Genomic DNA, 24,555 nt, shown 5'->3' on the forward strand with positions numbered 1-24,555 from the left:
CTATTATTTTATTAGCAATTTTTCAAATACAGTCGCCTCTGGATATAACGAACCTAATGTTCCAGCAAATTTTGTTCGGTATAGAATGAGTTCGTTATATGACACCTATACTCTATAACGAACAGTTTGTTATATAAAATTTGACCAATAAAATAACAATCATGTGATTTATATGAATATATTATATTTATTATATTACGTACATTTATTCAATTATATTATCATTATTACTATTATTATATTATTAGTTACGAAAATTATTAAGATTAAGTTGTTTAAGGTTTCTCACAATAAGTAATTTAATACGCTTATGCAACCCTTTTAAAATTTTTAATTCATCATTCACGTCTCCAAATTCTGACCCCTGTTCATACAAAAATTGTGTAATATTATTCACAGCTTTTTCCGCCTCTTTCAGACTAACTTTCTCCATTATAGGCATCAATTCATTCTCTTCCACTACAATTTCTTCTTCTTTATCTGCATTTAATATAGCATCAATTATTTCATCATCAGTAAGCGCACCTTCTGCAATTTCATCTTCAATATTAATATACTCTCGTGCATTAAGATGATCACCTTCTGGAAGAAAAGCAATTAAGTTTTCAAGCTCTACTTCTTCATCTTCAATGCTAAAAAAAAAATAAATATTAAAATTTATTGTTTATTTAAATTAAAATATTAATATATAATACATACGTATTATTATAATCATCAAAGATTGAATCATCTTCAATTTCATCACTTGGTGGTAGAATTCAGGTCTTTTTCCAGCAATTTGAGATTGTTTGAGCTGATACCATTGACCACGCTTCAGCTGAATTCTGTAGAGCTTCAAAAATATTATAATCAGCAAGCTTTTCAACAAACCCATCTTGTACATTGTCATATGCTTCAATTCGATTTTGAATAAAAAGTCGCTTATAATGACATTTAAATGAATGAATTATTCCCGCATCACATGGTTGAAGTGCAGTAGTAGTGTTTGGTGGAAGAAATTTCACATTAATACTATCTAATTTCTCTTTAGTTTCATCTAAAATAAGATGCACTGGTGCATTATCAACCAAAAGAACAATTTTTCGTCCTTTTCGTCTCATTTTTTCATTAAGTTTAAGAAGGATTTCGTTAAAGATACTGACTTGCATCCAGGACTTTTTGTTCCAAAAATAATAGACAGGAAGGTTCTTATAATTGAGATTTTTCATAGCACGAGGGGTTTTGTGTTTATGAATAAAAGAAAGTGCCATTTTTTCAGTTCCTGTTGCATTTACTGCGCAAAATATAGTAACCCGGGATTTTTCTTTTTTATGACCAGATATAGGTCCACGTGCCAGAACTCTGGAAGGTTCCATTTTCCAAAATAGTCCAGTCTCATCAGCGTTCCAAATATCTTCTGGGTTATAAGACTTAAGAAAATCTTGTAAGGCAAGGCGGTCATTTTCTATTGACTCAACTGAAGGTGCACTTGAGGCTTCACCTTGTTTCCTAAATTGTTGTAACCCATGTCTTTTTTTAAAACCAGTTAACCAACCCTCTGACTGGTGAAAATCTTCTATAGAAAATCTTTCTGCAAAAAATGCCGCTTTGACCTTTAAAATATTACCATCAATATCTTGCCTTGTATTTAGAGCATTGTCAACCCAAAGACCAAGTGCTTGTTCAAGTCGTGGCCATTTTGGTCCACGAAATTTTTTAATACTCCCTTGGTCTCCTAAAATTGCAAGCCAACGTTCCTTTTCACTTAAAATATCAGTAACTGTTGACTTTCCAATATTATACCTTTGTGCGAGACTAACATTAGAAAGGTTTGGTTCCCTTTCTTTTATTTCACAAATTTCACATTTTTGTGCTGCAGAAAGTATAGTTCTTTTTCTTGTAGTTGACATTTAACGTTAAAACAAATAGATAATCATGATAATCAATGAAAAAAGAGATGATCGATCATATAAATATGATCAGATCACGTGATGTTCGGTATAACAAATATACGGCTAATATATCAGGGCTAGTCATTATAAGTTCGGATGCGGTATAAAGGATTTTATTATAAAAGTTCGGTATATCCAGTGTAAATAATTATAAAAAATCGGTTCTGTAAACTTAGGTTCGGTATAACGAGAGTTCGGTACATAGAGGTTCGTTATATCCAGAGGCGACTGTACTGGTTTAATGTATATCATAATTAGGTCGTAGTGAAGTACACGAAGCACAATCATCGAAATCAAGTCTTAATGTTATTACTATTTCCGAAGATGAACCAGAATCAGCGCTCTATGATGATGCACCCGATGATTTTAGTGTTTCAGAACAACCGCAACTCAAGGACAAGCCTTTTAAATTAGATTGTAGCGCAATCATTGATAACTCCACGAAGATTTATAAAGACAGTCGTAAAATAGAAGTAAGTCGATTGACAAATAAAAAACGGGTTTTACCTACAAGTTCTAAAAATAAATGCCAATGATGTCAGAACAACATCACATCAGGAAATTTTTTTTGGCGTAATTTAGTGTAATATTTCGAAGGTGGTGTAAAATTTCGAAATATTACACTAAAAACGTAATATTACAAAAGTTTACACTCTTAAATTTGAATAATTATAGTAATTTAGAATATCTCGCTATCTACTGATCCAATCAAGACGATCTATAGCTCATTGAAATCAGCTCATCAAGACGGATCGAATGGTAGTAAAATCGCATTTCTACAGTTGATAGAACGCTCTATAGTATGCAGTAAAGTTTTAAATTAATAGAAAGTCATCTATCAAACGTAAAGATACGATTTTACTACCATTTGATTCGTCTTGATGAGCTGATTCCAATGAGCTATAGATCGTCTTAATTGGATCAGTAGATAGCGAGATATTCTTAAATTACTATAATTATTCAAATTTAAGAGTGTAAACTTTTGTAATATTACGTTTTTAGTGTAATATTTCGAAATTTTACACCACCTTCGAAATATTACACTAAATTACGCCTAAACAAATTTCCTGATGCCACTGATTTACTTGAAGTCTCAGAAAGTGACGGTGATGGTGATAATATAGAAGATAGCGGTAAATCTTTCAAAAGTTCAGATAAGGACTATGGCGAAAGACAAAAAACCTGACAACTCGTAACATCACGTGATTCAAAAAAAGGTGATTATGTTCTTAATTACTAGTTGTTTATTATGAATATTAAATTTTAACAATTTATATAAATACACCTTTAGGCAAACCCGAAGCTTTAAAGGGGATGAAAAATGTTTTCGAAGTTTGTCAGTGGAGTGGGATACCACCATATGATATAATTATATCATATGGTGGTATCCCACTTGCCCTAGATTATATTACCACCATATAATCTGGATACCACCATATAATCTAATTACCACCATGTAATCTGGATACCACCATATAATCTAATTACCACCATGTAATCTGGATACAACCATATAATCTAATTACCACCATATGATCTAAATAATATAATCTAATTACCACCATATAATCTAAATAATATAATCTAATTACCACCATATAATCTATTTATTTTTATGAATTAGGTATCTTTTTTATGCTCTAGCTATCCTTTAAAATCTTTCTTGCTATCTGTTTTTTTTTATCACCATATAATCTAACTACCACCCACCATTTAATCTAACTACCACTATATAATCTAAATACCACGCTTTTCTTCTTGTTTCTGAGTCGTTTACATGCTAAATTATATAATAGGATTGTTGGCCTTCTGTAGCTGTTTAGATACCTGGTTTTATGTTAAGGGTGTTGACTTCCTATACCTGATTGGATGCCGAATTCTATATTGAGTGCTTACCTTTTTGCGCCTATTTGGTTGCCTTTCTAGATCCCAAAATGTGGTAAAAAAATATCATGTTGGGTGGTGCAGTAGATCTGCGATTAATTTTGGCCGGCACTATGGTATAATTTCTAGCCGATCTTTTGGGCACATGATTTGAGGGATCAAAGTTGGCGCCATGGTAGTGACCTGATCGTGACCTGGTAGCTACCATGGAACTGTCATGGAACTGGCAAGGAGCTAGTATGATTTTATTAGTTCGCCAGTTTCAGGCCACTTGTATGCTGGCTTGGATGCCGAATTATTACGTCCAATGTTCTGGCCGAAATTGTGGAATAGTGCTGGCTGAAATTATGGAGCGAATTTTGACTGCGCCTTACTGCGCCAGTCACGTGATCCTGTTACAGCACCGAACACCCTCACATAGTTACGGGATAGTGACGGGAATGTTCTAGGAATGTTTCCGGAACCCAATATATATGCATTTGTGTCAAAAAAAATGTCTAAACAAGTACAAATCATAAATCTTGAAACTGGACAACAAATCACACTAGATGGCTTACACAATATCAGTGGCTAAGTTTAATTCTACTTTCGTCTACATATTTGTCTTTTTACGGTGTTTTTTAGCATGAATATCGTACTTCTGAGGCCCGATCATGGGTCGAGGCAGTGTGTATGCCAATTTTTTTTTGAGCGCCCCTATAAAAATTCTCTGTCCCTAGTGTCCCTAGTGTCCCTAGTAAAAGTAAAGTTGTGGCCGAATTTATGGAATATTACGTTATCAAAATTAAACAAAAATCTATTGTGCCAAAAATAATAATAAAATTTGTCTAACTTCAATATCAATTTTGGATATTCTATTGGGCGTGCAATTTGTATTAGCTTGGCCGGCCCATTTGTTTGCTAAGAAGTACACCATAACTATTGCGCCAGTATATGTATGCCGATTTCGTGTCCGAAGTTCAAATCATTAGAGTGCATTCATATTGCCTTCGGTGGCATATTTTCAGGCGTATTAGTGCAAAATAGGACGGATTTTTTGTTGTCACCAGCTGTCACTGGTGTCACCAGTTAGTATACGGAACTAGTGACAGAACTAGTGACACGTTCGTTATACTTCTTGAGGTTATTATGCTATTTCATTTCTTTCTTGATTAGTGTCACTAGTGTCACTAGTAAAAGAGTAATAAATTCTAGGAAAAAAAATCGAAGTTTTTCTATGCTATCCAGTCTATATAAGATATAATATGATGAATCTATGATGTACAGTATGTATGCTAAAAAAAAATAAAAGTTGGGAACCTCGGATTTTCTCCAGTGACACCAGTGGCACCAGTGACGCAGACGATAGGCTCATCAAGAAAAGTTTCCTTCGGCTTAGAATTCCTAAAGAGCCTATCGTCTGCGTCACTAGCTTCTGTCACCAGCTTTTTTTTCCTGTGTCACTAGTGACAAGTTGTATCATTTTCGTTTACCTCTAAATTACCTACCAGTATCTCTGCCGAAGCTAAGTCTACCATCCTTTTCTGATGGTATTGTTCCCTTTTACGGTGCTTTCTAGCATGATCATCGCAATATCCATATCTGGAATAAGATAATTTTCCACATTCTTTGCAAAATACCTGAGAAGGAGAATTGCGATGAATAAAACATTCTTCCGGATGGTAGCATCCTCGATTGCAAATCTTACCACTCCTGTGGATATAAGTACATCGATAAAATACCATTTTAATAACTATGGATTGTTGATTTATGTATCGATCTATATAGTTCGGAATTAATTTTCATTTTAAACTTTTTTCTCCCGGAGTATATAGTTTCTCTCGAACTGTATATTTGCGATATAATATTATGACTGAACAATCCTCGCTTTCAGAGTTCTTCGACGCCTCCGCCCTTTTTCATCCAGAGGCTGAAAAAGATAAAATGGAAGCCCAAATAATTCGCTATTCCGGTGAAAAAAACTTGTCAGGCATTCCAACTCTGGATGATATAGTTGCAGAAAATGATGAGGGATTAATGACAATTCTTGAAGATGCTCTATCTAAGCAACATGATATTCCTTTTATGGCCATTAAGAATGAAGGGTCAACAGAAAAGATAAAAGGAATGTACCGCTATGTATTGCGTCTTTATGGTCGCCTTATTAACGGCCAAAAGGCACTGGTAACTCTTGTGGGCATTCAGGTTTTCTTTGACATTCTCGTACCAGACGGAGAGACCTCAGATGAATGCGAAGAAAAGGTGAACAAAATTCTCTTTAGCATTGTGAAATCATATAAAATAGAGCATATTAAAGCTTTCCCTTTTCGCGGTTATCATACAGAAAAAAAGACATATTTGCGAATTTATACAAACAGTACTGGCGGTAGAAAGACTGCTATTAAAGCTGTTCAAGATAATAACTTCGAGACTGCATCAGATGATTTATACTCATTTCACCGTAAGGTAGCCCGAGAGAACGGTATTCAACTCTCTGGATGGTCTATAATAAACAAATATATTTACAAGCAAGGCAAAGGGACCAGCCCGCTCTATAAGCATGAATTCGATGTATCTATAAAAGATTTCTGTCCGCTAGAGGATATTACAACAATAAGTGACCGATTCCCTATTTCAGCTCTCTTACGGGATCGTACTCTTGTTATCACGTGGGATATTGAGACGCAATCACAAGAGTTGGGTGAATTTGCCGAAGTCCTTGATCTGAATCATAATGTTTTTATGATTTGCATGACATTGCATTGGAAAGATGATCCAAAACCACTAAAGCAAATAAGTATCGTCGATGTTGAGGCAGAACCAGATCCACGCTGGACCACAATCGTATGTGGAAACCAAGAAAATCTGCTGAAAGCATTTGCCCTCTACTGGCGAGCATTTGCACCTGACATCCAAGTTGGGTTCAACGATTCTGACTATGATTGGCATTTTATTATGGAGAGAGCATATCATCTTAACATACTCGAGTGGATGTGGGAGCGAATGACAGGAAAGTTTGAAAGAAAGAAAGAAATTATAAAGTGGAAATATCGTGGAAAGATAGGAGCGAAATCAGAAAATGATTACATGAAAAAGTACCCTGTTAAGGCTCCTGAGAAAGGGGAGGAGGATCCAGAGGAGAAAGAATATATGGGTGGTCCAATTAAGATCAAAATTAGTGCGGAAGAAGATTTTACTTCTAGCTTTCTTGAACTGCCAGGTTGCATACCAATTGACGTCCGAGTGTGCCTCAAAAAACGTTTCCCTCGTTCTGAAGTCGATAAGAAAGGTTCACTTAAATTTTTCTTACAAAAGTGTGGTCTTGACAGTAAGGCCGATATGCCATATGATAAAATGTGGAAAATCTATTCAGAGGCAAAAAAAAACCCCTCCTCAACAACCACAAGAAATATGCGTGAAGTAGCACATTACTGTATTATAGATGCACTGCGCTGTCAAGAGCTTTTGGTAAACCAAAGTATAATAAATGATTATAGAGAGGTCGCCTCCATAGCTTATGTTTCTCTTTTCGACGCACACTATCACGCAAATGGAATGAAGGTACGAAACCTTCTCGGCGCATATGCTGTCAAACGAGATATGGTAATAAGTACAAGGGTTCATGAAAACATAGAAAAAGGGAAATATCCTGGTGCGTACGTATATCTACCTAAAAAAGGGATTGAAAGTAAAAGACCTGTAACGGGATTGGATTTTGCTTCATTATATCCTAGTATTATAATGGCATATAACCTCTCCCCAGAAAAATTTATATTTGATCCAAAGGATGCCGATATTGCGCAAAATAATGGAAATAACTTGCATAAGATTGAGTTTTCGTTTAATAATCATATCGTCCAAGCTTGGTGCATCCGCCATGATAACCAAACGGAAAAGATAGGCCTATATCCGGCCGTATTGAAGGATTTATTTAACAAGAGGTTGGATCTTAAAGCACGTCTAGCCCCACTAGGAAAGAAAAAGCAACATCTTGGGAAGATGATAAGTTCAACTAAAGAAAGAGGCAAAAAGATTCCAGAAAGCTTAAATTTAGAATATTCATCCGTATGCTTTGATTACGATTATTGGGATTCGAAGCAAAAAGCTTTGAAGGTATACATGAACACTTTTTATGGGGAAGCTGGAAACTCACTATCTCCTATCTTTCTTCGTGAATTAGCCTGTGGAACAACTACGGCGGGAAAATATAACCTTAATCTTGTTGCCGAATTCGTAACAAAGAAAGGGTTTGGGATAAAATATGGGGACACCAATTCTTTGTATCTTACCTGCCCAGATAAGTATTATGAAATATGCGATAGAGCTTTTAATGAAGTAAAGCTTTCCAAAGAAGCGTACTGGACTGAAATGGTCAAAATTACTATGGATGTGATGAGAAAGTTGCGCGATCAAGTAAACGCTTATCTTAGGATAAAAAGTGGGACCTCTTATCTAAAGATGGCTTACGAAGAGGTATTATTTCCCGTCTGCTTTACTGGCAAAAAGAAGTACTTTGGGATTGAGCATGAAGATGTAGTAAACTTTAAACCAAAAAACCTCTTCAAGAAAGGAATAGAAACTGTAAAGCAAGGTAAATCCCAGCTTCTCAAATTCATCGGAGAGAAGATTATGAGAGAGGCTATGGATATAAATAATACACGTCCAATTCACGAAATTGTTAAAGATACTCTTAGAGAAGCCCGAAACAAGGAATGGGATTTCAATGAATTTATCATAATGGGTACATGGAAGCCTAAGAAAAATAATCTCTGCAACAATCGCTTTATGGGACGTATGAGAGAGAGAAATGAGAGGATTCCTGATCCTGGTGAACACTTTAGCTATGTTGTTGTGAAGGGTCCTCGTCTTCGCAATGAGAAAGGCAGGTTAATACCGTATAGAGTTGGGGATTATATGGAGTATGCGGACATAGCAAAGGAGCAAAACATGGAAATAGATATCAATTATTATTTAGGCACTACGGTTGGAATGTGCGCACGCTTTATTAATGAGGATGATAGCTATCAACCGCCCTCATCACATAAAATAATGCAGATCAAGGATTCAGATGTGAGAGAAAAGAAGATCGACAAATACTCCTAGGACGAGGCTGAAAGACAGCTTAAAAAATATATAAAAACTTTACAATAAACCTTTCTAGGTATTTCGATGATTCGTCCGAAGCAGATATAGACGAGATCATTGAATTATATAGATAAGTACTCTTAGCGGGATGTGGCAATTTCAGCTAAGATACCTCATATAATATTTATATTTTTTCGTAGAATAATACCGGCTAACTTCAATTTCTATCTCCGACAAGGCGCCTCCGATCATACAGTTCGGCCTCGGAAATGCCCGGAGATGATAAAAAATAGTTCTGGTAAGGAGAATATTCAATATTACTTTTTTTCCGCGAATTCCACCATTTCCTGGCCATAAACCATATAATCGTAATAAGTACTAGGGTAAGTATAAAATATATTAACATAGGCGACATCAAGGAGCTCGTGACGATAGGAGCAGTTGCTGGTAAAGACACCGCTTCTACACCACCTGCGGAAAATATTTGGGAGGGTGGAGGATTAAGAGCGGAAAGTTGTAATTCTTTTGGGACCTGTTCACTCTCATTTTCTTTTAAATTGTTTATAGGCGGGGGTGGACGATCTACTTCATTATTGTCCTTTAACGCTAACTGCTCCCTAAGGGACCTATTTGCCTCTATTAAATTTGACCGCGTTAAAAATAAAGAATCTATCATCTGATTGTATATGTTTTTTGAGGACTCTATTCCCTTTTCCATACATTCTATTTCGTATTTTTTCGAGGATAAATCACCCCTCACTTGCTCCAATTCAAGCCTAAGAGAATCGATCTCTTTAGGATCAGATGAGTTTATTTGGGCCGGCTCATCTATTAGTCCTCCTACTACATTTGAATCGTGGAGCACCTGATCTAGCTCCAAGTCATCCAACTTACCTTCCAATTCACGTACTTTAGTTTCAAGAGAAAGAATCTGGACCTTATCAGCGGACGAAGCTTTCTGGGTCAAAGTTGCTTCTCTCTTTAGTGTTTTAATATTAGATTTGAGCGATTTGATTTCGGCAGTATATTTGGCTTCAAGCTCATGTTGACTCTCGAGATGAGACTTTCGTTCAGAAATAAGTTGGGATCTAACTTTAGTAGTGGATGCAATTAACTGGCTAGCTTTATTTTCAAACTCCTTTTCTCGCTCATTGTACTTATTTACCAGCTTTTCGCTGAGATCATTAATCTCAGAGTTAAATTCGGTAATGGATCTTAATTTTTTTTCGAGCTCTTGCTCATATGCACTACCCAGCCAATGACCAGGTTTTTTATAAGAACCACCCTCTCTATCTTTTATATCATTCAATGTATGCACATTGGACATAATATTAGCATGGTTATATATTAGAAAAAAAAAATGTACGAATTTATTTCCGAGATAATAAACTTATCCTATACAATCAGAATAATACAATTTTTCTAAATATCCTATTTATCCCGTATATCCCGTATATCCTATATGTCCGGAATATTATCTTCCTATATATCCTGTATATCCTATATATTCAGAATAATACATTCTTTCTATATATCCTATTTAATAAATTATTTCGGAGTATTATATTAGATATATAAAAAAATATTGCTACCATGCTCAGACAACGCATGAGATGTGACGCCCCTCCTTTTTCACCAGCCGATTATGATCATATTATGCAATGTGCTGAAAAAAAGTCTAGAGATAAAGTTTTAAAGGATTTAACAAATAAATATCGCACATCACAAAAACGTATTTATCAGATCTGGAGAGGTGAAGAAAAAAATAGGGTTGCGTGGAATCAACCAATTCATATGCCAACAGCTTCGCTTTCTAATATAAATGTTGTGGGCAGGCGGACCGAGCCAGAGATCCAAGACCAAGATGTTTCTCCATTTGCAGAACTGGAAAAACAAATACGTGATGGTAAGATAGAGCCTAGCAAATCTATTGATTCAGTTTTAGAAGAAGGTGAAAAGGCAAAAAAGGCTGGAGGGAAGAAATCGAAGTCCAAATCCGCCTTAGCAGAAATAACACCATTTCCCGTCCAGACTCAACCCATCCCCATATCGCATGAGAAGGTGGTAGAAAGAATATAGCGAATATTAAGAATATAGTAGAAAAATAACCTGCTTATTCTTTAAGAAGTTCACAATAGAGTGTCTGTAATCTTTCACAATACTCATTGATTTCTGCATTATACTTAAAAATGCTATATAACATTTTTTCAAGCTCTTCGTAACTCACTTTTTTTTTAATGTGCTATCTTCGCTTAAATCCTGCGAAATATGATCCAGAGTCGAGGAAGCATCAGATTCAGGAGTAACGTTCGCGCAATTCACCTCAAGCTTATTCTTGACCTTATTGTCCGGAGCGAAGCGAAGGACTATATATGTTTATGAACCTTAATGACATATTGGATCACGTGGCGATGTCCGTTTGTCCGCACGCGTCACGTCGGCTGATTCTTTGTGCTACATAGATAAACAAACCTGATAAACAAGATAAGCTAGTGTTAGTACTGTGTTAATATACTGCGCGCAAAAATTAGTGTTACAAGAATAGTGTTACAAGATATACTGCAAAAAAAAAATGTGAAAAAAAAAATTTAAAATGTTTTGTAGAATTAGAAACTTTAGTTAGATTCGTAGAAATAAAATAATGTATTTTATTTACAACACAAACACGCGTTAAATATAATATTAGACATAATAAAATGTTTTTATCAAAAATACCTTCAGTTTTTTTTGTTTTTTTATTGTTAGATCTATTATTAAATTCAGTTTCCTGGCATCATGGAAACTAAACGTTTCTCTTCGGCTAATCTTTCTTTTAATTTTGTGCATTCTTTAATACGCTGAAGTCTCTCGAAATTGAACGGTTTGAAGAGAAGATCTTCAAGGGCGCGTACCCGAGACACTGCCACAAAAGCAAGACCTGCGATAAACTCTTTATCACCAAGGTCTATTGTAGCCTTTTGTAATGTAAGACCCTGACTTTTATGCACCGTAATTGCCCACGCAAGACGAACTGGAATTTGTAAGCGCGAACAAGGAGCTCCAGATTTACCATTCCAGGTACGTCTAATTGGTACAATTGGTACAACTCTTTTACCCTCTAAGCTAGTAATGGTGGGACCTTTATAATTATCGAAAGAGATCAAGACCGCAATAGGGAGTGAAGGGGGACCCTGATCTTCTTTGAATATTATGTCTTGGACAGTTCCCATTGAACCATTGACTAGCCCGGCGTCTGTCTGTAAGTTTGCCGTTAACATGACTCTTGCAACTCTCGCCAGCAATATATATGCTCCGAGACCATGCGCTGTATCCGAGTCGGCTTTTTTAGCTTCTTTTCCACCTGTATGTATAGCTTGGATTTTGGCAACAGGAGCATCCAAAGATCGAAGTCGATCTATATTTACCGCGTTGACTTTGGACCACTTTGTTAGAATGAACAAAGCGTCAGAGAATCTACTACGTTCTATTATACTGAGCTTGTCTTCAATTCGTGTGGTAAGAATTTTCCAATCATCTATAGTAGATTCTCCATTACGCAGTCTTAAGAGAATATTTCTAAAGTTTTGTTGCTCTTTAGAATTTCCGGATTGGCGCTGTGCAATTTCAAGCTTATACACTTCTTTGAACTGCTTGTATGCCGCAATACCACTATTAGATAATGAACCTCGTTTTGTATCAGCATACATAGGAAGATCAAGGACAGGTGGAAGTTGGCCGAAGTCACCGAACAAAATAATCGACCTGCCACCAAATGGTTCGTTATTATGTTCAGGAAAAGCTTGTCAGAGCCGCTTATCAATTATAGCAAGCATCCGACGACCAACCATACTCTTCTCGTCAATTATTACGTAACTTACATCTTTTAATTTATCTTGTAGTTGCTTCAGCCGTTCCCCGCTTATATCAAGACAGTTTGCGTCATTAACTATCGGAATTGATAGCCCTGAATGAATCGTTATACCTTCAATGTTGAAGGCCGCAACTCCTGTCAGAGCGAGCACTGCTATAGGTGACTTAGGTCCTCCTGCCATTTCTCGAAGCCTGCATCGGACTGCTTCTATTAGATAGGTCTTACCGGTCCCAGCAGTTCCCATCACAATGATCCTTAAAGGTTCATCTTGACGTCCCTCAAGCGTATTGTGATAATGTGATTCTATTCGCTCGAAAACAATTTTTTGATTAACATTTAACGTTTGATAATCCATTAATACGTTTTCTTCTTCGCCAATCTTAGGATTTCTACTTAAAAATGTATCAATATCTACGAGGTCCGTATATCGTTCCCTCGGATCGTTAATCCAGTCATGGTTCTGATCCATGTCTCGCGAACCTAGATCGGAAGAGCAATCGAAATTTGGTTTTGGGCCCATCTCAGCAAGAAACATCCAGTCAGGTCGATGTTCGTCTTGTTCATCATCATCTTCTTCAAATAGTTCTTCCTCATCGTTTATTTCGCTTTCTTCATCGTCTATAGGTGACCCAAGTAAATCAATTGGATCAGCATTGATCTCTTCGATATAATCGTTGTACAAAGATGACCATACAATAGTTCCGTCTTCGGTTAAATCTTGATCTCGGTGTCGAACGTGAAGAAGAACCTTCACTCGGTAAAACTCCTCCCATTGAGGACCCTCGCGTAAGGATGATGGACGTGGAAAGACACGCATAACATTTTCCTGTTGACACTCTTTCCATCGACCTTTAACCAACTTGTGTGTCAAGTGAAGCCGGAATAGTGTGAAATCTTCAAGTTCGGTAGGTCGATCCCAATATATTTTCAAAGGTGATTTCTCCGTTCGCCCCGAATCATTATTAACAGAATAAGATTCTTCACTTTCCCCAGTACCACAAATCCATCTTGGTGCTTCTTTGTTAAGATTCAAGAAGACAAATTGCCGACTTGAATGGTAAAGAGGAAGGCCGAGAAGAATATGGCAGGTTTCTTGGGCAGAGATGTCCCGTTTCGCAACACTATGTAATAAAAGCTTTTGGGCCGGAGCAAGTAACGTATCTTCTGGCTGACTTTCACTAAGGATTCGATTTAATACGTCCGAAAAGGCTGACGATCGCGGTTCTGCTTTGCTTGCATATTTTGCAACGTATTGCAGCGCAGCGTGTATACTTAGGATTGGCTTTAAATCCACATTTGCCCGCCAACCCTGTAATTGAAGTCGACTATGTGAATTTATGTATTGATCGTTCCTTCTCGTTACAAGCTCCGGTTGTCCATTGTTATCATCTCGCACGAATGTTCTTTCAACAATTTCTTTAGGATATCTAAACCGGCAAATTTGTTGTCCTTCTCGGTTGATACGAAGACAGTACGCAGGACTACATCGGGTATGTCGTTGCAATTTATTAATCAAGTCGATGTAGTCTTGCTGGTCATCATTTAATTCATTGCTTTTTTTTTGGCACGGATGCCGTTCAGGAACAGGCATATCGAGTCCTGGATTTATTGTGATAACGAGACTGTCAAGATATTGTATAATTTCATTCATTTTGTTCTCATCTTCCTTCATATGCTTCCATTCTATTGTAGGTGCATTTTTTCTTTTTCCGATTCCATGCACGTGAACACTGCCGCGATGTTGCCATTCGAACCTAAACCACCAATCTTCCAAATCCCATTGTTTCTTTAAGACGTCGTTAAAGAAAATTTCAAATCGCTTATGAAAAAACCAGTCCGCGATATGAGGATTATCCACGATATTTTGGTTATGGCGTTTGGCTGAAGTTTCACGATTACCGTTAGATGGCATAAGCTGATGGAGCTCAGGCCAATGCAAATCGGCGGCACTAAACGTAAAAAAGATTAAGCCATCCGGTCCTATCTGCTTAATCATATCGTTTAATTCATTGCATCGAGCATACCAAAATTGACGAGATCCACGTAAACCTTCTCCAAATCGCATGATTCTATTGGCCATATAGTTATCGCCTTGGGTAATTCTTTCCTGAATATCTGTAACGGTAATTTGCGCATCGGTAAGATTTTGCTTAACGTACACCTTTCCTTCTTGTAGTGCCCGCCAACGCATCTGGGAATTCAATGCGAAATACCGCCAACGAGCATGACGTGCAAATCTTCCGTCCTTGTATTGAAGAAGGTGCCTGAAATACTCGGCAGGCTTTATATCTCTAATACGTTCTGCGCGAAGGTCTGCACTTCCAGTCGGGTATAAGGTTGGGAATGCGCATGCTATATACCCTGGCGTCTGGAATTCGTTAACAGGACTTCCATTTATTTGTGGCCACATTATGGGATGATTTTCATTTTGTATTCGATCGAGTGTGTTTCTAATAGCAGTATCTTCACGATTGGCTGAGGGTGGAAGTGGAACGAAGGTACGTGTAATAACGTCATCCTCACTTTCGTCGTAATCAATATCTTCATTAATATCTTGAAGTTGGTCATCAATTGTGCCATCAATTGGCAGAGACTGGAGAATTTCATGGTCGATGATTACGTCAGCGTAGTAACGATTATTGTGTTTTAACCAGATTAACGCTTGAGTGACCTTATCACGACGAACTTTGAAATCCCTAAACGCTTCCGCATTGCTCGCAGATTGACGACGTATGACAAGCACATCTAATAACGATGGATGCCTAGGAAGCTTTGAAGCAAATTCTTGGACATATTGAGGAAAGTTGATTACGTTTCCTCGATATCCATGCTGACCTCCACGAAGTCTATAAACCGACATCACAGGAAATACTCGCGCAACCAACATTTCCTCAATTTCTGTGAGATCACGAAGTTCATCAGGTACTTCGCCTGGGTCCATATTGTTATCTTTCGAAAATTTTTTTGGCTGCTTCTCTTTATGGCAACGTCGGCATTCCCCCCTTATAATTACAATTGATGGAAAACTTTCATTGCACGTCGTGCAGAGCGAATGTTTAAATTTATTAACTTTGTTACGAAATTTCTTTAGAAGATCTCGCTCGAATTCACCAAGTACACCAGCATCGATATGTGTGTCTGCGCCATCTTCTGCGCCGTCATCTTCTGCGCCGTCACCTGCGCCGTCACCTTCTGCGCCGTCACCTTCTGCGCCGTCCGCGCCACTATCTTGATACTTTTGCTGCAGATTTTTTTGTTGCGAATTCAAGTCTTGGGCCGTTGTATTTTGAATATTTTTCAGGTATTTTCTTCGTTCACGGTAGTAACTAAGACGTTTTTCACGTTGTTCGTCCGTTTCTGTTGCTAACTTTACGCGTTTTCGTTCTTTGTCACGTGCATCACGCGCCTCTCGCTCTTCAGCATTTGCATTTTCCCTTGCTCTTTTTTGCCACGTAATTTCACGTTGCTTTGCAAGGCGTGTTTCACGTTGACTAGATGTTTCATTCTCTCTAGCTTTACGCTTTCGAAGTGTGTCTCGGCTTATGAATTTATTATCCATTATGCATGCTATAGAGAAACTCCATAGTGGCTTGTATTTTACTTTTGTTAATCGAACATCGCATATGATCATCACGCCAGATTACCGTATTTAGAATAAATATTAGTGAATAAAAAACGGTTAATTATGCATTTATTCTTACGAATTTATATTTACCAATTTTCAATTGTTGTTAATAATTAATTACATGATAATAGTATGATATACTTATTTAAATTTTATTTTACAAATAATACTCAAATTTTATTAACGTATACATTCAATTATTACATTTGATATTTATGATTACTACATTTCTTATCTAACCTTAAATTCGAAATGTTGCAAAAGTAATTAACAAAATTTTCTCGCTCCGGACCCCCAACGGTTTCTGTTTCCTAGTGCATATTAATTGGGATAAAAAATTCCTTACTATTACACTCTAGTTTCAATTCCCGCTTTGATACAAGTAAATCATAATTATATTTATCAAGAAGCGTGTTGGGTAAGATTAGCATCGGCTTAGGGTATTTAACTACAGCAAAATCAGCATATATAGTACATCCGGGAGCGAAATTTACTGGGACATTTCTGACAATTCCAAGGGATTCTGTGGGAGAAGTAGCAATGCCTCTGAGATCATGTTTTTCTTTCGTGTCAATCTCTAGCTTCAATCGTTTGGCTATGTCCTCAGACATGATCGGAAAATTAGCACCAGGATCAACTGTACCTGCCGGAATCACTAGACGCTTAATTTTACATTTAACGGTGGCAACGTCTGTGGCAGGTTCTTTTTTCCAGATAAAATTTATCTCCATGGGTCCATCCAAAATATCTTCTTCATCTGAATCTTGAGCTAAGACAGGTACACAGTTTTTAGCTTGCTGAATTATGTATGGAAGATAATTCTCAAATTCAATTTGAATGATTTTGCGGATAATTTCTTCTAAAGACACACGCTTACCATGACTATCTTTATCTGATAAGGCATTATGGGCGGAAGACGAATTATTGTCTTGCTTTACCTTACGAAGCTCAGATTTATTAGAGATCTTAGACTTTGAGAATTTATCGGGATACCCACGTTGCTCAGCGGGTCCTAAAGGGACCGCGTAATTCACTTTTTTTTTCTTATATAAATATTCATATCATGATTTCCAGAGTCTGAACCGGCTGACGAACCATCAGAGTTATAACCATTCTCCTCAGGTTTTGCTGTATCATCATCAGAAAAAATGGGATCAGACTGTTCATCTATTGTAGCCATATGAACTTGACCACTTCTGAATTTGGAATCTTTAGCGAGTTTAGCCAATAAAGCTTCGATTTGTCCTAATCTTTTTTCCAGCCCCCCAAAAGGTGAAGACTCTGAGCGTTGACGCTGAGACGATTTGGTATCTTTTCTGGCAAATTTGGCCAAGTGGGCTTCAATTTGTTCTAATCTTTTTTCCAATCCTCCATTATTATAATCTGGGGATTCTGAATACCGATACTGGGTTGATTTGGTATCTATGGTATCTTCTCTTATGAGTTTGGTGAGTTTGGCTAAATTAATTTCGATTACTCCTAATCTTTTTTCCAATTCTTGATTAATATGACTATCAAAGATTGAAGGATTGTTCGAATTAATTACATTTTCTGGTAGCTGTAAACGTTGGGCAAGTTTAGAATGTACTTGCATTGATTCTGCTAACTGTGCCTCCAAAGAAGCTACTTTGGAATTTAACTTTTCAAAATTGGCCGAAGCTTCATTATTTTGGGGGTGCACTTGAGCCGGTTGTGCTAGTTGCGCCTGTAGAGATGCTATTTGGGAATTTAACTTTTCAATCTCGGCTGAAGAATTACTCTGATAATTTTGACCCCCATTTAAATTGGGGAGCACGCTCCAGCCACATGTCTTTTAGATTTGTAAAAAATGCATTAATAGTGGCAGGAGTGACAGCTCGCATCCATGTATAAAGGTCGCCTGATAAGTGGTTCTTAAGAAATCCTATAGTTTGTGCATCATTATCTGCTACACCTAATAATAAAGGTCAGATTCTTTTTTCATAAGTATCTGGCGAGTCTGTGGGTAGAAATTTTTCTTGAGTTAATCTTTGAAGTGCTGACTGCCGACTACCTACTGTTTCTCGTTGATAATGTGATCTCATCCAAGCACGTAAAGTATCTGGAGTATTAATATTAGCATTTCCATTATATGGGTCTTGAGCAGGAACTGGTAAATATTTTCCTCCCATCTGAGCTTTATAAATATTACACTTGACAGCATCATCAAAATCTCCAGCATTTGCATTTTCAAGAACAGTCATATGTCCTTACGCGAATGATATTGATTGAATAAGCCTATCCAAATAATCATCAGGAGGTTCTTGGCCTGTATACGGCTTATTTTTAGCAAGAATAGGTGCAATCAAATTTAATACTGGTAAACGTCTAGCGTCAGCCATATTTCCTAATGGATTATTCTGAAGCGCCAAAATTTGTCCTTGCAAATTTAAAATATTCTGGTCTCTTTGCCTAATTACTAGCTGAAAAACAAACTTTTCACGTATCAATTCGCCAATACGGGTTTGTTTTCTTGCTATAATAACTATCATCCTATTTACCTGATTTTGGGCATTAGTCTGTAACTGACGGGTATTTTGCTGATGATGGTTAACATTTCGCTGATATAGTAGCTGTTTAGCAAATTTTTCTCGTATTAATTCTTGAACAATCCCGATATGAGAAACGCCAGCGACGGGATTCTTTTTTCTCATTATTATAAGCCAGAATGGCCAGATCCCGCTCTCCTTGAGCATTGTCTCTTTCTCTCATAGTTCTTTCAACCTGAATTTGGGATTCATCTAATAAACGTTGTAACCGTAAATTCTGATTTCTACTATCTCTTAACTGATTCCTATAGTCCCGTTTCCGGTTATTCGTATCATTTAATATGTTCTGGTACTGATCACGCTCAGCTGTAATATTTTGCAAAGTAACCCGAATAGTATTTAATGAGCCTCTGATACCATCTATAACATTAGCAGGATTCTGCATAGGAGTACCAACTCCCCTAATGTGATTTTCAATTCGATCTAACCCTCTATTAACATTTGCAATAAGATTGGTTGTTGCCATATCTAAAGCATTTATTGAGATTTTTTTATCTATGAGAATCCGGATTCTTGCTTTAAGACTCCCAACCTTATTTTCAAGCTCTATGATTCGTCCATCTTGAATAGACCCAACCTCATCTTTGAATTTCTTATCCTGTTGTAAAACCCTAAGCTGTTTTCGCAAATCAGATATTTCTGATTTAAGTTTCTCTATCTCTTTCTCGTGAGCTATGATAGTATTATCCTGTATTGAGATAGTTCGATAACATTGCTCAAGCTCTTTTACCAGAGATCGAATTTTTTTCTCATTGCTCTTATTAATGAAAATCTCATCTTGAAGCTCACCACGAAGCTCCTGATTCGTATCTAAAAGCTCTGAATATGCCGGATCAAACATGGTATTTCATCCTAATTTATAGTACCATCATAATAATCCTATCTTGAGAATGAGCCAACCCCAAATTATAATAGATCCCGATGAAGAGCTCCGTATAGTTTGTAGACTTTTGTTTTATAATATACCCAGTTTCTATCCCAATGCAAAAAAATTATATAGAGTGTGTCAGGAGGAAGGATATTCTTTTCGATTGCAGAATATCACAAAATGGATAAAACACCAATATAGTTACCAAATATATCGACAGCCATTACCATGTAAAGCTGAGGCAAGTTTTTCAAAGATTAAGATTCTGAACAAAGTCCATTAATGCGATATATTGCTCCACACTCATGATCAAGATGATGGATGGATATTTGTTTGTACTCTTCTAGTTATCGATGTAGCAACGCGTTTTAAGGATGGATGCTCACTAACATCAAGAAATAGCTTAGAAATCTGGATTGCGATTAAAGATATCTATGAGGACCCTTCTAACCCCCTTACATGGCCAAAATTATTAATGACTGATGGTGATGCTTCGTTTCGAGGTGCATTTTCACGAGGAATAGAACAATATAATGTCCCAATACGTGTTGTTGACCTTTATAGTTTTGAGAGCTTAGCTTTTATTAAAGCGCTTAAGAAAAGAATAGCAATATTAACATATAAGGTCCAATATGCTATAGAGGGACGATTAACTGATGGGGGGTATTTAAGAAAATCCTTAAGAAGTATATTGATTATCTGAATAACAGTAAGACTCGCCTTATTGGAATGTCACCAGCTCGTGCTATGACTTTGGAAGAAGTTGAGTCAAAGCCTTCTAAAAAACCTAAGCGTGCAATCGGAAAAGATGAGAAGATAAAATTACAAAAAGGTACAGCAGTTAGATATCTGTTAAAAGCAGGCGAGTTGGAAGGAGATCATAGACGTAGAGCAACCGATCCATATTGGAGCTTGCGTGTCTTTAAGATAAAAAGGGTTGTTATTGGGAAAAATCCACCACAGCCAGTCTTATATTATCTTGAGGATGAACCCATTGAATCAACTGCTCATCTGATAGGACGAAACCCCAAAAGGCCCTTTAAATATGAGGAACTTCAAGAAATTGAAGAGCCTGATAAAATCGAGTATCTGCCAGATGAATTTATGCGAAAATACCACCCTACTGGATTCGTCCATTATGTTCATGCTTCTAGTAAGTCAGTTCAGGCTGAGGATTATGCCATGAAGCGTGGTGGTCAATGTCTAAAAAGGACTGGGCGAATAAATGATCATGCTGTGTATCTTTGGTCTTGTGAGAATGGTGCACATCAATGGGAGTATCCGTTAAAATATATCATGAAAAAATTCGAATGGTGCCCGCTATGCCATCATACTACCGAAAGAACTGTACGATATATTTTTGAGGATCTACTAGGCAAGAAATTCCCATCATGTAGGCCGAATTTTTTGCATGGAATGCAACTTGATGGATATAACGAAGAGTTGCGACTAGGATTCGAATTTCATGGCAAGCAACACTATAGTCTTAATTCAATGTTTCATAGAAGAGGCCAGATAGATTTGGATGAACAGAGAATACGCGATCAGAAGAAGCGGGATACTTGCAAAGAGCAAGGTATATGTCTTATCGAAGTGCCTTATACTGCGGATCTTTTTTCATACATTAAGCATACACTAATCGAGAAAGGATTCTTGAGTAATTCTCCAAGTTAAGTCGGAGAGAATTATTTTCTTGGCATTTTTCCGAGACCACGCGGTCCCGCAAATTTGCAAGATTATTTTAGAATATCATTAGTAATAGTTCGACATGAAAATAAAGAAACTTGAGCCAGTTGAAAGGCTTGTATACCATATTAACGAAATTAAAGATGCCCAAAAATACAATGCCAATTCCAGTGTTCCCCAATGGCCTTTCACTTTACTAATCTGTGGCCGTACCAATTCAGGAAAAACTAATGAGGTTCTCAATCTCATGCTTAGAAATAAGCTTTATCGAATGTTTAATGGGAAGAAAGGAGGGACGCGCTATATCAAGTGTGATGATTTGCTTCTCATCGGCCATAATCTTAAGGAGCCGAAATATATGTACCTCAAATCGGCATTCCAGATAATTGCAAATAGTCCAAAGCCATATCGTGAAAATATTACATTCCGAGTATTGAAGCCTGATAAAATCCCTAAGGTGGATTCGTTTTCTCCAGATAGAGGTACAGTGCCTATATTCGAAGATGTATGTGCTGATCCAAAGAAAGTGCAAGAGAAAATTATTCCTTATTTCATTGAAGGACGCCATTACAATGTCAGTTCGATATATGTATCCCAGAGTTACTTCGACTGTCCGAAGATAATACGAAAAAATCTCACACACGTCTGTCTATTCAATGGATCGTGTACTGCGGACGAGCTTAGCAGAATCGTGCGTCAATATGCTAATGACTGGCGTAGTGTGATTAAGATTATTGACAAGGCTTTATGTGAACATAAATTCATTGTTTTCGATCTAACTGTACCTCGAGAGCATCCACATAGGATACGTCTTGGTTGGGATCAAATTCTCACTAATGAGTAGAATTTTCTTAGGTACTAAGGACGAAATGTATATTTTTTCCTGGTTTCTAGATCATATTCAGATTCATCACGCCTCTTCGCCCATAATTTCCTTTCATGAGTACTAGAATATATTTCCGGTTCTATAGTCACATCACTATGCTTCATATTGGAAAGGATCTGATCAACAAGAGTGACAATTTTTCTATCTTTAACAGAAATAATATCCTCCAGATTCCGGCATCTATTCTCTAACAGGTCAATGGACTTTTCAGCTGATGCAATAGCTTTTTTCGTATCAGGTATTATACTTTTGAAGAAAGCTACCGAATCTGATAATTGGCTGACTTTCTCACCACTCTCTTCCAAAGACCTGGTCATGGCTACCTCACGAGACTTATATTGCTCTTGCAAGTCAAGAAGCTCTTCAATCTTTTTTTCCAATACCTGCTTTGATATACATAATTCCTCATTTTCTTGCCTTAACGAAGTTTCACAGTCACTAGTAATGGGCTTCATCTTCTGACACTCTTTTTGCTTAATATAATTTCCAACTGCCTTATTTAACAAATCTTCCACTTCGGGATGGATACTACTTGCCTGTTTTATCGATAATGGATGTTTTCGTGAAGTAAGACGTCGCCATATATCTATTTTGATAGAACGAGGGAGCTGGTTAAGTTGCTTTGAGTAATATACGTGAAAAGTTGGTGTTAGTATACCGGTCATTGTTACCATAAGTAACTAATAAAAAATTTTGAGAATTTTATAGATTCAGAAATTTTATAAGAAAAATTCTGAGAATCTAAGAATTCTGAGCATTCTGTCACCCACATAGACGAAGTCTACCAGGATATAGTCATACGCGTCAATATCGCGAAAGATCTGCTAGAAAACTCCGATCAAAAATGCACATGACACCCGACCATTGATCAGCAAGAAAAAATCATTTTGGCAGGGGTACCCCAGCGCTGAAGAAATTTTGCCAAATTAATACATGATCATATTTTTCGTGATACAGATAACAAGTTTTTTATTAATTCATTTTGCGATAGCATGTCTTCCAATTTCGCAACTCTGGTCTTAAGCTCACCATTTTCGGCCATGATTTTATCATTCTCAACCTTAAGCTCGCTAATGCATTGTTTCAATGAATCAGTCTCACCAGGACCATCTATTTCAGATTGCATGCTTGCGTGATGTAGTATTATTTATGCTTTATATAGGTTAATATTCAAAATACACGTGACTTGATCTTTCCTCACGGCCCGTAAGCGAAATTTGCCAAGAAAAAAATATTATATAGTACACTTGCTTTATTAATAATATAACTTAATAAAAATTACATGTACAAAATCTCTATTCTATGAATTTTTTGGTGTCGTAACTGTTACTACCATTTCACTAGAACTATGCTCACTATCCCCAGAGTCAGAACTATATAATATTTTGTGAATTGTACATGCGACGGCCGTTCTCAGAGTCATCAACGCATGTATAAGCGGGTATACGGCACTTGGGGAAGTCATATGTAATGGAATTGTTGCTTCCTCTATTAAACAGTATTTATAAATACCCGATTCTTTTCGCATAGCATAAAGTTCTATAACATCGCCTAAAATAAAAGCAACATGATTATTCACTATTGGTTTGTAATACAAGAGCAGGAGGTATAGTATGGCCGAAGAAAAGTAAAAATATAATGCATTACCTGCGATGTTAATAGCAAATATAGTCAAATTCTGCCTCTTGGAAAATTGATTGAACATTCTTTTGATCTTCGATAAAATCCTAGTAGTATCAATAGAATCCTTGGATAATCGAATTAATTTTTTATGATCTCGCCGGCGTTTATCTTGGCTGGAATTTGGCCTACCAGTTTCAAGATATACTATTTCGAGTTCTGCATCTTTTCCTAATTGCGCTATGGTCATATAATCAGGCTTTCGTGCAAACTTGCGAGATCCTTTTCGTATAGTACTAGCCGAACTTCCCTCTTCACCCCTATTTAGAAAAACCATTAAATAAGAAAAAGCACGACAGGGGGAAATATTTTATAGGTGATACTAGGCGCTTACCATATATCCCATACAACAGGATTTCCAGGCAAATCACTCATTACTATATTTATTAATGGCGCGAGTACTTCACAGACGTATGACCCTTCATTAACCGATTTCCCTTTCTTTGAATAGGCTTCATACTTAGGTGATTTCCAAACTTTAAACCTAGAAAAGATCCCACCCATTTATATTATT

At 36.8% G+C, this 24,555-nt stretch overlaps 9 protein-coding genes across 9 annotated transcripts; 3 read left to right on the plus strand and 6 right to left on the minus strand.

The window, feature by feature from the left end:
• Window positions 1-244: 244 nt before the first annotated feature.
• Window positions 245-1,889, minus strand: OCT59_020167 (uncharacterized protein; the record flags this gene model as incomplete). The annotated part of the gene is made up of 3 exons (XM_066149002.1): window positions 245-632; window positions 808-892; window positions 1,535-1,889. The coding sequence occupies 3 exons, from the start codon at window positions 1,887-1,889 to the stop codon at window positions 245-247; spliced, it is 828 nt and encodes a 275-aa protein (XP_065989957.1).
• A 65-nt stretch (window positions 1,890-1,954) lies between these two features.
• On the plus strand, window positions 1,955-2,467 carry OCT59_020168 (uncharacterized protein; the record flags this gene model as incomplete). Its single annotated transcript, XM_066149004.1, has 3 exons — window positions 1,955-2,032; window positions 2,108-2,138; window positions 2,190-2,467. 3 exons carry the CDS (start codon window positions 1,955-1,957, stop codon window positions 2,465-2,467), a joined length of 387 nt encoding a protein of 128 aa, XP_065989958.1.
• Window positions 2,468-9,196: 6,729 nt separating this feature from the next.
• On the minus strand, window positions 9,197-10,206 carry OCT59_020169 (uncharacterized protein; the record flags this gene model as incomplete). The annotated part of the gene is made up of 2 exons (XM_066149005.1): window positions 9,197-9,226; window positions 9,310-10,206. The coding sequence occupies 2 exons, from the start codon at window positions 10,204-10,206 to the stop codon at window positions 9,197-9,199; spliced, it is 927 nt and encodes a 308-aa protein (XP_065989959.1).
• A 266-nt stretch (window positions 10,207-10,472) lies between these two features.
• Window positions 10,473-10,958, plus strand: OCT59_020170 (uncharacterized protein; the record flags this gene model as incomplete). Its single annotated transcript, XM_025323869.2, has 1 exon — window positions 10,473-10,958. The coding sequence occupies one exon, from the start codon at window positions 10,473-10,475 to the stop codon at window positions 10,956-10,958; it is 486 nt and encodes a 161-aa protein (XP_025189249.2).
• Window positions 10,959-15,537: 4,579 nt separating this feature from the next.
• OCT59_020171 (uncharacterized protein) lies at window positions 15,538-16,288 on the minus strand (the record flags this gene model as incomplete). The annotated part of the gene is made up of 2 exons (XM_066149006.1): window positions 15,538-15,575; window positions 15,841-16,288. The coding sequence occupies 2 exons, from the start codon at window positions 16,286-16,288 to the stop codon at window positions 15,538-15,540; spliced, it is 486 nt and encodes a 161-aa protein (XP_065989960.1).
• Window positions 16,289-16,665: 377 nt separating this feature from the next.
• Window positions 16,666-18,576, minus strand: OCT59_020172 (uncharacterized protein; the record flags this gene model as incomplete). The annotated part of the gene is made up of 3 exons (XM_025309794.2): window positions 16,666-17,366; window positions 17,450-18,164; window positions 18,391-18,576. 3 exons carry the CDS (start codon window positions 18,574-18,576, stop codon window positions 16,666-16,668), a joined length of 1,602 nt encoding a protein of 533 aa, XP_025189250.2.
• Window positions 18,577-18,949: 373 nt separating this feature from the next.
• OCT59_020173 (uncharacterized protein) lies at window positions 18,950-19,762 on the minus strand (the record flags this gene model as incomplete). The annotated part of the gene is made up of 1 exon (XM_066149007.1): window positions 18,950-19,762. One exon carries the CDS (start codon window positions 19,760-19,762, stop codon window positions 18,950-18,952), a length of 813 nt encoding a protein of 270 aa, XP_065989961.1.
• Window positions 19,763-19,811: 49 nt separating this feature from the next.
• OCT59_020174 (uncharacterized protein) lies at window positions 19,812-21,318 on the plus strand (the record flags this gene model as incomplete). The annotated part of the gene is made up of 4 exons (XM_066149008.1): window positions 19,812-20,019; window positions 20,104-20,452; window positions 20,500-21,136; window positions 21,295-21,318. 4 exons carry the CDS (start codon window positions 19,812-19,814, stop codon window positions 21,316-21,318), a joined length of 1,218 nt encoding a protein of 405 aa, XP_065989962.1.
• Window positions 21,319-23,661: 2,343 nt separating this feature from the next.
• On the minus strand, window positions 23,662-24,545 carry OCT59_020175 (uncharacterized protein; the record flags this gene model as incomplete). The annotated part of the gene is made up of 3 exons (XM_025323870.2): window positions 23,662-23,912; window positions 24,009-24,301; window positions 24,376-24,545. The coding sequence occupies 3 exons, from the start codon at window positions 24,543-24,545 to the stop codon at window positions 23,662-23,664; spliced, it is 714 nt and encodes a 237-aa protein (XP_025189252.2).
• Between the last annotated feature and the right edge of the window lie 10 nt (window positions 24,546-24,555).

The sequence above is a fragment of the Rhizophagus irregularis genome, chromosome 3 (genome assembly GCF_026210795.1).
Source record: "Rhizophagus irregularis chromosome 3, complete sequence".
Classification (NCBI taxonomy): Eukaryota; Fungi; Glomeromycota; class Glomeromycetes; order Glomerales; family Glomeraceae; genus Rhizophagus; species Rhizophagus irregularis.